Consider the following 14865-nt stretch of genomic DNA (forward strand, 5'->3'; position numbering starts at 1 on the left):
TTTTAGCAGAGAAGGTGCTAAATAAAAGTTTTCTTAAGGTTTGTTTTAAAAGTTCTATCTAAGAAGAGACGTCACCTGAGCTTGCTAAGAAAATATTATTTGTGCTCCTACGGCTCCTGGTGATGATGCTAATAATTAATGGTTAACACATGTCAAGCGAATGCTTACTATGTGCTTGGTATTGCTAACCCACTTTACTTGTGTTATCTCATTTGATACCCCCAACAACTCTCTGATGTGGGTGCTATTATTATTCCATTTTTCAGAAGAATTTTTGAAAAAAACAGTAAGAGGATAGGAGAATATTCAGTATTTGGACTTAACATGAGTGTATAGTTCTAGTGGTCCAGATGGTAAAGAATCCATCTGCAATGCAGGAGACCCAGGTTTAATACCTGAATCAGGAAGATCCTCTGGGAAGGGAATGGCAACCCACTCGTATTCTTGCTTGGAGAATTCCAGGGACAGAGGAACCTGGTGGGCTAGGGTCCGAGAGTCTCAAAGAGTCAGACACGACTGAGCAACTAACACTTTAATAAAATTATTATTTTTAGCCAGGAGAATTTATATTTTTGAACAGTAATACATGTAACAAGGTGAGAGGTTTTTTTTTTTTTTAAGGTGAGAGTTTTAACTAATGCTAAGGCCATATTTGCACCAAACATACATTTTTCTAGAAATCTGTAAGTGTAAGGGTTCTGCTATCTAACTGCTTAAGAAATACCATCCCCAGACAGCTTCTCTTCGATGTAAGTTACCGACCCTGTGTCCATTAACATCCATGGGTCCTGTGATCTCTGATGACACTTATGCCCCCTCAACTGCCCAGAATCTAGAATATTTCTAAAATTTTATCATTTAAAAATTAGTCAACAGTCTCAGTGTGAATCTTTTCAATTTAAAATGTGTATTAGATGTACTAGATGTTTAAAATGTATAATTCTCTTGCCTGTTTTTCTTGTTGCAACTTAAATTGCTTTCTTGAAAGCAATATCATTTGCTATCATTGTATGAATAAAAATACAGTTTGAAATAAGGTTCAATACTCTAATCATATGTTTCATTGGCTAAAAGTCATGATCAAATTGGAAAGTGACTTTTTATATCAATATATTCAGTCTCAAAAATTAGTCTTATAGAATGTTTCCTTAGCATATTGCTAGTGGTTACTACAAATACTTTTTGAGTTGTAGTATACTGGTTAGAATATGGCTAGTAGTGACAGGCCAAAGCATATGGCAAGGAACTTGTCTCCACAGTCAATTCAGGGTGTTTTGGGGCCTCAATCTGTTATTCAGGCCACTAAATGTCAATTGAGCATAGATTGAAAATCTACTCACCTTTTGTTTGCACTTTTGGATTCTTCAGGCATATTGGAAGGAAACTTATGCAGTGGTCATTACTCAGTTGCAAGTGAAAATTGCTTGTGCTCACCAGTCCTGTAACATATACTGTGAATGTTTCTAGAGATCTGGCTAGTACTTCATTGTCTAATTTGAACAAATAGCCATTCATACGAGGGAGGAAAGCGATCACACCATCTACCTTTCTCTCCTGTAGGGTGGCGAGCAAATCCATGTCAGTCTACCCCTGTCACAGCAAGTAGCCAATGAGAGCCGCCTCTCCATGTCAGAATCTGTCTCTGAGTTCTTCGATGCCCAAGAAGTGCTCCTCTCTGCAAGCTCATCAGAGAATGAGGTAAGGTTCCTGGATGTGTCAACCCCAACTGCTTCTGACCATGAGTTTGGGTAAAAGAAAGTAAGGCTTTGGAACTTGGTTTTAACATCATAATAAGGTGTCCAAATAGTAGCAAAACCAAAAGCATACAAACTATATGGATTCCATTTACTGAGCCCTTAGCCTTCTGGGCACCAACTCAATACTCTTAAATTTGATGGATAAAAAGAAAAAATCAAGATTTTTTCTGATTTACCTGTACAGATCATATTTCAGGATAAACAGGTGATAACAGTTCTTTATAGAAGGAGACTAGCTAATAAATATAAAAAGAATGAGAACATAAGAAAAATACCATTCTTATATGTACATACAAACACATATCTTTGCCAGAGACTGAATTTGAATTTAGAAGCATAATGTCTAGCATATATCTAGTTGGATAATTATGGCTTTTGGAGGTTACCACTGGCTACCATGAGGCTTAGTTGGTAAAGAATCTGCCTGCAATGCAGGAGACCTGGGTTCAACCCCTGGGTTGGAAAGATCCCCTGGAGAAAGAAATGGTGACTCACTCCAGTATTGTTGCCTGGGAAATCCCATGGATAGAGGAGCCTGGTGGGTTTCCAGTCCATGGGGTCACCAGAATCAGACACGACTGAGCAACTAAACCACCACCACCACTGGCTACCAGTAGAGATTTATTGGATTCCTTGTCATGCTCGTGAATCTTGGCAAGGTCTTGGTCAGGTTGCAGAAACTCTTTTGCTGAAATTTAGTCAAGTACACTTTGAATTTTTTCTTTTTTGGCGTGAGAGGAGCAGCCAAAGCTCTTTCCTACACAGTTGTTTAATTTTGTCATTTGAGACTGCAGATCTGTAATGCATTTTTACAAAAAGGGAATGAAGTAATTAAGTAAGTGTTAGTTGCTCAGTCATGTCTGACTCTTTGTGACCTCATGGATCGTAGCCCACCAGGCTCCTCTGTTCATGGAATTCTGCAGGCAAGAATACTGGAGTGAGTAGCTATTCCTTTCTCCAAGGGGTCTTCCCAACCCAGGAATAGAACCTGGGTCCCCTGCATTGCAGGTAGATTCTTTACTGAATCCGAGCCACTAAGGAAGTCCAAAAGGAGATGAAATCATTGATAGATGTTATTTCCATATGCATAGAAAATAGATTGGAAAGAAACACCTGGAAAATTAGTAGTAGTTCCTTTTGGACATTTGGAATTACGAGTGATTTTAGAAAATAGAAATGATGAACACATATCACTTTGATAATGGAGAAAAATTAAAACAGAATTGTTACATCAGGTACTGAATTTGTTACCTCATCAAACTAAGCACCTGCCTCTCAGATTCCAAGTCATAGATTAACAGATTCACAGATATTCCCATTCACAAGGCAGAAACTAGTTTAATTATAAATAGACAATTGATGTTATCAAATAGACAAAATAATCCTGTTTGCTGATCATGTCTCTTTCCCTGTAGGCAAATCTGCCCAGGAAGCCTAATTATGGTTAGGAGGTTGGTGAGCAAGGAAGGAATGGGAGCAGGAGAAGTGAGCTGAAGGCTGTGAGGGCCAGGATGTAATTGCTCCCGACTTTCATCTCCATTACAGGGATGCTCTCCCATGTGGTGGGGAATTAGTGTCTGTGAGTTAGTCTCTACCCTAGGGACCACAGTGCTGGAGATGTGCTCCCAGTATTTATTTCTTCTCTGATTCTCCCTTTTCTGGGATCCTGTTGCTGACCAGTTCTTTGTCCTTATCCAAACAAACTTGACTGTACATTATCTAGGCTTTGACCCACCATCTGATGACCTCATACCTTCCTGAGAGCAACCTAATTGCCCTGTCTAAGTTCTTGGGGGCACATCTGCCTGGGTGCCCACTTGTCACTTGCACCAGCCACTGGCAAGACAGAAATGAAGATGTGAGGTGGGTTATTGCATGAGTCCAAGCAAGGTGGTGGTGCCACCGCAGGGAGAGAGTGAGCCCATTGGCCAACAGAGGGGCAACGTAGTAGAGGACAGAGGCGCGTGGAGATGATCCATTCATGTTAAGGCACTGTGAACTTACCAGACCTCTCAGCAGAGGTATCTGGCAGCCTTTTGGATATTCAAGTCTACAGCTCAGGAAGAAAGCAGGTCTGAAGAAAAAGCAGGCTTTGGCTTGGGATCCACCTAACCACCGACCTGTGGGATGCTGCCATCTGGATGCTCCACAGAATCTCTATTTCAGCGTGTCCAAATGAAGTAATTAATAACCCCCTAACACGTGCATGCACGCACATGCACACACACATGCACACACCAAGGGAAAAAACACAAGCCTACCTCTACTTCTCATATTGCCTAAGTACTTTTCTACCCAAGTGTTCACATCAAATACCCGAATTTCCTCAGTATTTCCCTTCACTCCTCTGCCTTCCTACCACCCACCACCCACATTGTATTGCACCCCGTTCTGTATTCTGTCACCTAAATTATCTCAGATACATATATTTTCCTAAGAGAAACTTCACTGCCTCTCCTCCCATTCAGTCCTCCATCAGCTCCCACCTATATTACCCTGTCAACGTCCATAACTAGTTTTCCTGCCCGCTTTCTTTCTGCCTTGAATCCGTTTCCACTGGGCAGCCTGGTTAACCTTTCCAAAATGCAAATCTGATGGTACCTCTATTCCCCAGCGTTCCTAGGATGACACTAAACTCCTTAGCTACCATACAGAGACTCATAATCTGGTCTCTGTTCTCAGCTGCAGCCTCTTGGAACCTCTGTTCTTTTGGAGCCATCCAGAGGCCAGTGGAGTACTTCCTGGAGTTGTCAGTTTACTGAAGACACCCCATGTCCCTTGCTGATACAAGAAGAGTAAATCTCTCCTACAACCCACATGGGAAAGAACTGAGCTATGTGTTTGTTCCTTGCAACTGTATCTTACAGGTTTTCATAAAATGACTTTTTTATTCAAATCTCTTCCGTTTATCACAGCACTCAGTCTTAAGTATTTGAAGAGGCTGGACCAGGAGATAAGCCCAAGTGACAGGCACCTCAGTGTTCTCAAGGTTGCTCTTCCCCTTTGGCTGAGACTTGTTTCTGAGACAACTCCATCTGTCCAGGTTTCTGAGTTCCCTTGTGATGAGGTGCCCCCGGAAGGCTCCCCGAGTCTCCATACCACAGACTTGGCCAGCCCACCTGGTTGGTTCACTGTATGTGTGAGAATCTAGTAGCAGCTGCAGGATGGGCTCAACTGCACATTCTACATGACAGCTGACAAAGGCCGTTGGGCCTCTGTGTTGCCACCCGCCCTGGTTGGAACACTTCCAGGGCCATGCAGTCAGATTGCTCACTCGCTTCAGTCTACTCAGAAGTCACCTTCAAGCCTGCCCTGGATGCCCTGGCTACACTGTAGAGCTACCATTTCCTCCTTGCCCCTGACCTTTCACTTGCCTTGTCCCTTCTGAGTTTTTTTCCATAGTGTTTATCACTATCTAACAGAATATATCGGAGCAGGCAATGGCACCCCACTCCAGTACTCTTGCCTGGAAAATCTCATGGATGGAGGAGCCTGGTGGGCTGCAGTCCATGGGGTCGCTAAGAGTCAGACACGACTGAGCTACTTCACTTTTGCTTTTCACTCTCATGCATTGGAGAAGGAAATGGCAACCCACTGCAGTGTTCTTGCCTGGAGAATCCCAGGGATGGGGGAGCCTGGTGGGCTGCCATCTATGGGGTTGCACAGAGTCTGACACGACTGAAGTGACTTAGCAGCAACAGAATATATATTTCATGTTTATTGTGTGTCTCTCCCACTGGAGTGAGGGAAGAGATTTCAGCACTCTGTCTGCATCACTAGAACATTCTTGTGAGCCCAGAACTCAGAAAGTATTTGCTAACTGAATGAAGGAAGGAATACTTAGCACCTTACACATGATTAATCTGAGAAACCTGGGCCTTAGCTGCCTTATATTAACATTTTCTGGGACTGAGAGAAAATTCTTCATGTGTTTCATTTAATGAATGTACAACCTCTTTTTTAAAAAATGCTCTTTCTTATTTTCAGATGATCTCCTTCTTTGTCTCTACTGTTAAATGTGTTTCTGCAATGCTGAATGGTTGCATTTTTCTAAATGGTCACATTTAGAAAAAAAATGTCCTAAATTCTTTTGAATCCCAAACCCCTTAAAGAGAAATATTTGGCTCCAAGACTTCTTGACCATGGGAGAGAAAGTAAATATATATTAATCATTTTATAATACTGCAGAGTACTATATCCTTATATACGGTATAACATGAGTGGATCACAGCCCGCCTGCCCAGCCTCAGCTACTGCTCACACATGCGATAATATAGATCTTATTCAAGACCCACTGTAATTGTAGAATTATTTTATATTCTACACAGATCTTTCTATGTGGACATGGATATTGGGCCATTTCTATCATGTGTTAGTTTGAGTGAAATTAGAAATTGAAGAGGATAGACTGTTAATAGCTTCTAAATGTTCATCTAGTAAACATGCATGCAGTATGAATTAGGTTGGGACAGGCATTTATTTCCTCTAACATCACTGGATGTGATTAGCTTTTTTCAGAGTAATCACATGGAAGAGTTTGATTTACTTTTTATTTCTATCAAGGTTCAAAGTGTGGCTTTCATGGGCCTGAAGGTTTAGCCTTCCATTTTGTTGCAGTCATGGGAAAGTAGAAGCCTGCTGCAGTGGGAAAATACAAGTTAGAAAAAGACTTCATTCTCATTTTGCCATCTTTATAGCCTTTGTCAGAGTACAAAAGCAAAACTACAGTTATTAATTTATGCATAAAATCATTCTGCCTACAATTCTATCTCCTTAAGTGTATCAACTCTTCCCAACTCTATTAAAAATATCAGCAGTAAATTCAGAAACTGTAAAGGCAAAGGCCGATTGTTTTTATTATATACAAATTTTGGAACCTTTACCTGACCATAAAATGGCATAAGCAACATTTAAAAAGAAATTGCAAGCTAGAAAAAAAATGCACTTTATATGAAGAGCTGAAAAATATGTGAAAGAGAGTTTCACTAAAGATGAAGTTCAGACTGTAAAAAGAGATCTTTTATGTGTGTTAGGTAGATAGATACCAATGTAGATTGATAATGTATAGTGTTTAAGTGGGTGAGAGATGGGTGCCGTCGTATGCTGATGGTAAGAGTAAACTAATATAGTACAGTCTTCCAGGAGAGCAATTTGGCGACATAGGGCTGAAGCCTAAGAGTGACTCATTTGCCCCAGCAATTTCACTTCTGGGAATAAATCTTAATGAAATTGCCAGGCAGATTCACAGAAATGTTTCCAAGGTTGTTCATCCAAGTATTACCTGTAAATAATAAAAAATAGGATGCCACGTGAATGTTGGTTCAATTCTTTGTGTTATGTAACTATCTGCCATTAAGTAAAGATGGAGAGCTGTTTTCATGAGAATGGGAGTATATTCAGAATACTATAAAATGGCATGTAAACCCATCTGCTTTTTCAGTATCTAAAGATAGATGTATCTGTGTGTTTATATAGGCATTTTGAAGTTGCGGGTAAAACCTATGAAATGTTGAAAGTGATTTCTTTTAGGTCACAGTATGGGTGATTTCCATATCATCTGTTTACCTTCATGTAATTTCTGATTTTTTACAATAAGAGTGTTCTGTTTTTGTGTTCAGAAAAGATATAACATATTTCCATTTTGAAGACAGTGAGTAGGTGTCAACAGCTTTCTTGCCTATAGTAAAAACATTGATTTTCCCATTCCTCTGAATGGCTCTATGGTAATTCTCTGTTTTCTTATCTGCTCTTTCTCTGAATCCCCTTAATATATATGTTGCCCTTAATTTTATTCTTATGTGAATCTTGGTTTCATTTTAGTTCCATATTTTTCTCATGGAGAGAATGGCTTAATTCTTGATTTCTCTGTTTCCCTAAATCTTTCTTCCCTGCCCCCAAATTATCTGCCAGATTTTGTCTGTTACACTTTAAATGTGGTTCCCGAATGCAGCTGTACTGCCTCAAATGAACCTTACTGTGGGCATCTTAGTGAAATCAGTCAGTGTTTCTTATCCAGATCTACATAGGATCCTGTTCTCTGCGCTCCCTAGGACAAGTTGCAGAGTGTCTTCCTGAGAACCAAATATGACTGTATCATTTCCTTGCATTTAATAATTCATACGATTATATGTGAGGGCTTCCCAGATGGCGCTAGTGGTAAAGAACCTGTCTGCCAATGCAGGAGACATAAGAGACACTGGTTCAGTCCCTTGGTTGGGAAGATCCCCTGGAGAAGGAAATGGTAACCCACTCCAGTATTCTTGCCTGGAGAAATCCCATGGACAGAGGAGCCTGGTGGGCTGCAGTCTTTGGGTCGCATAGAGTCAGACACAACTGAAGTGACTTAGCTTGCACACATGCACAATTATATGAGAGACCTTATTTTGACATTCAAGGCCCTTCGCAGTCAGACCTCTTCATCTTTGCCCCATCTTCTGTTACAGCCTCTTGACTTCTTAACATTCCTAGAAGGAACGTTTTTCTCATGGTCCTTGCTTTTGTACACCATCCCGTCTTCTTGTACTTCTCCCCCGCTTCTAACCACCAGGCAACTCTGCATCCTCCAACACCCAGTTAAAATATTATTTCCTCCAGCAGCCTTTCCTGACTCCTCTATGGGGATTTGTAGAGTCTCCTTTTCTGCACATTCTTACTGTGTTGGATTGAAACATTTCTCGTTGTGTACTGGCCTCTCCCAACTTCTCAGCCCAACTTAAGATAGAAAGCTACTTAAAGATAAGGGCTGCTTCCTGGCAGTCCTATATTCTGGCTCATGGGACACCCTAAGGGGTTCATTGCCCATGTGCCACATGTATTTCCCACTATGACCTCTGCTTTCCATGAGCAGTATCCTGTTGTTTTTTAATTCTTTAATTTTTCTGAAATGTCAAGACTGAATGAAATTTCTGATCCTTTCTATGTTCTTCTCTTCCTTAGGCTTCAGATGATGAGTCTTACATCAGTGATGTGAGCGATAATATATCTGAAGACAACACCAGTGTTGCAGACAGCATCTCTCGGCAAAGTATGCATCCTTTGAGTTTTGAGGTTGTCCTGTCTACATGCCAGATACAACGCTGATGATTCAATGAACAATCATTTTGGCCCCCTTGCTAATTGTTCCTTTTGCAGCTTATTGTTCAACAAATTTTATATTTGTATAATCTGGTGAGGTAAATGGTTGAAAAATTTGTTAGGGAGAGGATTAAGATAAAAAGTTTAGTTCTTGCCCAAACCGAAATTTTGAGTCCTTTGTAATTAAATATATTTATATTTAGTTTTTAAAATTTTGACTTGTTTAGGACTTCCTTGGCAGTCCAGTGGTTAAGACTTTGAGCTCACAAGGCAAGGGGCATGGGTTCAATCCCTGGCTGGGGAACTAAGATCCCACGAGTCGTGAAGCAACACCAGACAGAACTATACATTGATGTTTTGTGCATTTATCAGCAACCTTGTTTTGAAATAATTCTGTTCACTGTTGGGAGAGTGTAAGGGAGGCTTAAGAAATGTATCACAGTCAGAATTATTTGAAACGGTTCTTTCCCTCCCAGATTTTGGGAAATCAGGAAAGCAAAATATCTTTCACTGTGATTCTCCTCTTTCTCCTTCTAGTCTTGAATGGGGAGCTTACGGCAGGAGCCTTCCGAAACGGACGTCGAACATGCCTGCCAGCTCCCTGTCCCGACACCAGTAACATTAACCTGTGGAATATATTGAGGAACAACATTGGTAAAGACCTGTCTAAAGTCTCCATGCCTGTGGAGCTAAATGAGCCACTTAATACTCTGCAGCATCTCTGCGAGGAAATGGAATACAGTGAGCTCCTGGACAAGGCTTCGGAAACTGACAGTCCCTACGAGCGCATGGTAATAAATAGCAGAGCAGCGCCCTTTGGAGTTGCCAACCCTAGACCTGGGCTAGGGAAGATTCATTAGGATAGTGTATCTGCTTGTTGCCTAATACTCTAACTGCATAGGTAAGAGAAATCCGTTTGCATAAACCAGGCAGAGCCAAAAAAGCTCTAGATACCTCTATTGAAAGATCCACTCTTTGTGACTTACTCTTGGGTCCAAGTGGTTCTGAAGTTAGAATGTAAAGTCATCACACTTCTTATAGGTGCCTGGCCTTGCTTTATCAGCTTTTTCTGAATGCCAGGGAAGCCCATTTGTTTAGGAACTTGGGTATGAGAAGGTCCTGTTTGTTCTCTGCCCTGGCCTTTACTCCACGTGACTCTGGAAAACTTGACCTGCCCTCTGAAAAGCACCAGCAGCCACAAACTTTCCTGCTAAGATTGTGTAAATGGCATAACCTGGCTTTCAGAACCTTTGAATTCTGTGATACTCAAGAAATTGGATGGACAGATGAATGAAGACTATTTGGCCTCAGTTGCCTGCTGGTTCCCATGCAGAGTTTAACTGCATTTTCATTTTTTTTTTTTCCCCATGAGTATATGAAGAGTCTGTGCAAGTAATAGAAAATGCAGATGTCATCAAATCAGCACCCACTGATGTGGTTATATAAAATCTAGAGGAATAAGGGACAAACAGACCTGGAAGTAGTCTCTCCTATATTATTTTCCTTTCTTAAATGTTTTAACAGGTTCTTATTGCTGCATTTGCAGTTTCAGGATATTGCTCCACCTATTTCAGAGCAGGAAGTAAGCCATTCAACCCTGTCCTTGGGGAGACTTATGAATGCATTAGAGAGGACAAAGGATTCCGATTTTTCTCAGAACAAGTAAGTGCCACTGGACCCAGGTTTCTGTGTAGAAACTGTAGGAGGGCTGTTTGATGAAGAGAATAGCTTTTTTTTGTAAATATCTGGTTGAGATGGGTAATAATACTAGTTAACAGAAAATTCACTTAGCTTATCTATATAATTACATCCTCTAAATGTTTTTAAGCGTGAAGTTGTAAGATTTGGCAATTTACTTACACATTTTGAGAATAATGCAGTAACAGAGATGGATGAGTTGAGTAGCTTTTATTTAAAGAAAGAAAAGAAAGTGAAGTTGCTCAGTCGTGTCCAGCTCTTTGCGACCCCGTGGACTGTAGACCGCCAGGTTCCTCTGTCCATGGGATTCTCCAGGCAAGAATACTGGAGTGGGTTGCCATTTCCTTCTCCAGGGGATCTTCCCAACCTAGGGATCGAACCCGGGTCTCCCGCATTGCGGGCAGACACTTAATCCTCTGAGCCACCAGGGAAGCCCAGCTTTTATTTGGGGGTAGCCAAATTTGTGAAAAATGGTCATTTGTGGAAGTTTTAACACTGATGTCATTGCCTTTTTTTGTTTGTTTTTAACTTTCAGGTTAGCCATCATCCACCCATTTCTGCCTGTCACTGTGAATCCAAGAATTTTGTGTTTTGGCAAGGTTTGTATTTCAATTATAAGTTCAAAATCCAATTGATAAGCCTATAAGAAAGTTTCTAGTTTCCAAAGTGCTCTGTTTAGATTTCTTCTTTTAGAACTCAGAAAATGTTGGTAATTGGCATGGAGTTCAGTTTCAGAGATTAGGTTTCTTGATTTAAATATGAAACCATGTCACCTGGGAGATGGGATTATTTATTTAGGAAGCAAAGCCCTATGAGACAGCAGAGCTGTATGCTGACATTGCCAGCTCAGAGCAATCTCTTTACCTCATTGTGCCTCATTGTCTGCATCAGTAGCATGAAGTTTGTATCTGCTGTCTTCTTGCTTTTCTTAAAGGTGTACAAATAGATCTTAATCCTGAAAGAAAGCTCTGCTGTACATCATCTGTGCTCACAGTCTATTGAGAGACACATGCATAGCAGTAATTTCTGTTTTTTAACTCATTGAGGCTTGGGGGTTTGAATTGAAGTCTCTATTAAATTAATATCCATTGTTAAGTTAGAATGTTGCAGACTCACCTAGGATAAAAAGCTTCAAAACCCTTCTAGAAAGAAAAGTATATATATATATATGTAAGTGAAAGTGTTAGTCATTCAGTTGTGTCTGACTCTTCGTGACCCCGTGGATTGTAGCCTGCCAGACTTCTGTGTCCATGGGATTTCCCAGGCTGAAATACTGGAGTGGGTAGCCATTCCCTTCTCCAGGCGATCTTCCCGACCCAGGATGGAACCAAGGTCTCCTGCGTTGGAGGCGAGTTCTTTACCATTTGAGCCATCATATATGTGTACATTTACCATTAAATGTGAATAATTCCCTCACATTTGAAAGGGCACTTCACTGATCACAGTATGACTCTTCTCACATGCAGTTCCTCAACCTAAAAATGATATGAAATGATAGAGCAGCACCATGACTGTACTTTAGTGCAGATTAAGAAAGTAAGTCATTTCTTGTTCATAACAAAGAGTCAGAAGTTTTGTGGAGAGAGCACTAAGCTTCCTTATCTCATTAAAAACGAGACCAGGCAATAATACACAAGCAAAGATATACCTGAGTGTCCACAAGTAAAACAAAAATCCATCATGTGAGATAAAATTCTGCTCCCTGAGTAGTATCTTAACAATCAGCATAGGAAAATGTTTATTAAGTTAATCTCACTTTCTCATAAATCTTACCCTTCTATAGTTAGAGGCTTTACTATTTTTTTTATACTGGTTTTCCCAAGTCATATAACTTTTCAAATAAATGTGTATATGAATCAGTGTTACTGCCATACTACAATCTACAATTACTTTTACCATATACCATATATATACATATACATGTATAAAATATTTCCACCATTTAGCTAAATCCTCTAACAGCATTTGTGGAGACATTAAAGCAGAGTAGAGTCTATGTGTATGTGTATATGAATATGCACAGATGCACACACAGAGTATTCCAAGTCTTTCCCAATTTTATTTGTTGAAAACATATAGAGAATATATTATGGAAAAGCAGAGATATTTTGGGGGGTTCCCAGTTAATCTTCTCACCTTCGACCATCCTCAGGCACTTGCTGTGTTAGAACAACAGTATAGAATTGATGGATTACAAAAGTTCTTTGTAAAATATAAAGTATATTATAAAAGTTCACTTTTCTAGAGTAAATGATTAGATACAGAGTGTAATTCTTTTTGTCCTCTGCCTTATGTCATTTAGATATCAGATGGAAAAACAAGTTCTGGGGCAAGTCAATGGAAATCTTGCCTGTGGGAACCCTGAATGTCATGCTTCCAAAGTAGGTTGCTCTCATCTTCCCTTTGGTCTCTTATCTGCATTTCTAAATCATAAATGGATATTTGAAACTCTTGTTTATTATTGTTCAGCCGCTCAGTCATGCCTAACTCTTTGCAACCCCATGGACTGCAGCACTCCAGGCTTCCCTGTCCTTTCACCATCTCCCATAGCTCGCTCAAACTCATGTCCATTGAGTCGGTGATGCCATCCAACCATCTCACCCTCTGTCGCCCCCTTCTCCTCCTGCCTTCAGTCTTTTCCAGCATCAGGGTCTTTTAGAATGAGTCAGTTCTTTGAAACTCTAGACTGTGCCAAGGAGCTGTTGCCCTTTATGGCCAAGGCTTCTGTCAAGTTCATCAAAGGTTGTTTTTGTTTTTTTTTTCAATTGGAGTGTAATTGCTTTAGATAATGTTGCATTGGTTTTCACCAAAGTTTTGAGACTGGACCCCCTCAAAAGCAAATGAGAATTTTAGCATATGTGTCAGAGCTTCCTTTTTACCTCTACATATCCTCCATTCAGTAGTCAGCACCTGCCTGTCCCAATGACCTTGTTAGCTTGCATTTTTTAAAATTTTATTTGTACTGACATTTAGTTGAATTACAATATTTTCTTAATTACTACTGTACAGCAAAGTAACTTTGTTATATATATATATATACGTTCTTTTTCATTTTCTTTTCCATTATGACTTATCACAGGATATTGAATATAGATCCCTATGCTATACAGTATGACCTTGTTGTTTATTTAGTCTATACTAGTTTGCATCTGACAATCCCAAACTCCTATTCATATCCTTTTCCACCTCCCTCCCCTTGGCAACCACCAGTCTATTCTCTGTGTCTCTGTTGGCATTATATATGAAAGTTTCTCTTTTTAGCCATTTATTTTCTATATAATTTATACTTTGACTTCTGAGTTCATCTTAGCCCCAGGCACTATTTTTAATGTTTAAGTTGTTTTATTAAGGAAGTGATGGAATCCTTATACAGTTGTTTTCTGGAGAATATAGCCTTGTTGTTGTTAATTGTTGTTTAGTGACTAAGTCTGACTCCTTTGTGACCCCATGGACTGTAGCCCTTTAGGGATTTCCTAGGCAGAACTACTGGAGTGAGTTGCCATTTCCTTCCCCAGGAATCACACCTGCATCTCCTGCATTGGCAGGTGAATTCTTTGCCATTGAACCACCAGGGAACCCCGGAATATAGCCTATGCCTCTTAAAGTTTAATTGAAGTTTTCATTGAGGCCAAAGGTTTGATTGTTTTTCTTTCTTTCCTCTTTCAGCTGATTTTGTTTTTGTTTTGTTTTTGTCTATTTGAATGACACAGTTTTCTGGTATATTGAATATGGATGATGGTTGGGAAAGGGAGCAATTCTCAGGACCACAAAATCAATTTTCAGTATTTACAAACTCATGAGGAAAAGAGTTTTCCCAGATATATATAGTGCCTACGTCATGCCAATTCATAAATTTTCTAGAAACCTAGAAGCATTTTAGATTAAAATAGCATTTTATTTGAATATATAACAATGTGCAGTTTCAAGTTCAGTTCAGTTGCTCAGTCATGTCTGACTGTAGCACACTGGGCCTCCCTGTCCATCACCAACTCGCAGAGCTCACTCAAACTCATGTCCATCGAGTCGGTGATCCAATCCAACCTTCTTATCCTCTGTCACCTCCTTCTCCTCCTGCCTTCAATCTTTCCCAGCATCAGGGTCTTTTCCAATGAGTCAGTTCTTCACATCAGGTGGCCAAAGTATCAGAACTTCAGCTTCAGCATCAGTCCTTCCAATGAATTTTCAGGACTGATTTCCTTTAGGATTGACTAGTTTGATCTTGCTATCTAAGGGACTCACAAGGGTCTTTGACAGGACACAGTTCAAAAGTATCAATTCTTTGGCTCTCAGCCTTCTTTATGGTCCAACTTTCACATCCATATATGACTGCTGGAAA

At 40.1% G+C, this 14865-nt stretch overlaps 1 protein-coding gene across 5 annotated transcripts in view; it reads left to right on the forward strand.

Annotated features, from left to right (window-relative positions):
* The window catches only part of OSBPL6 (oxysterol binding protein like 6), a 215346-nt gene that overhangs the window by 186846 nt on the left and 13635 nt on the right, over positions 1 to 14865 (forward strand). For all 5 annotated transcript variants that reach the window (XM_065931822.1, XM_065931825.1, XM_065931826.1 and 2 more), the window contains 6 exons: positions 1561 to 1698; positions 8694 to 8781; positions 9369 to 9622; positions 10356 to 10493; positions 11065 to 11128; positions 12832 to 12910. In XM_065931822.1, the coding sequence (XP_065787894.1) occupies positions 1561 to 1698; positions 8694 to 8781; positions 9369 to 9622; positions 10356 to 10493; positions 11065 to 11128; positions 12832 to 12910 (761 nt within the window). The remainder of the gene's footprint in view (positions 1 to 1560; positions 1699 to 8693; positions 8782 to 9368; positions 9623 to 10355; positions 10494 to 11064; positions 11129 to 12831; positions 12911 to 14865) is intronic.

This window comes from Muntiacus reevesi, chromosome 3 (assembly GCF_963930625.1).
Source record: "Muntiacus reevesi chromosome 3, mMunRee1.1, whole genome shotgun sequence".
In the NCBI taxonomy this organism is placed as follows: domain Eukaryota; kingdom Metazoa; phylum Chordata; class Mammalia; order Artiodactyla; family Cervidae; genus Muntiacus; species Muntiacus reevesi.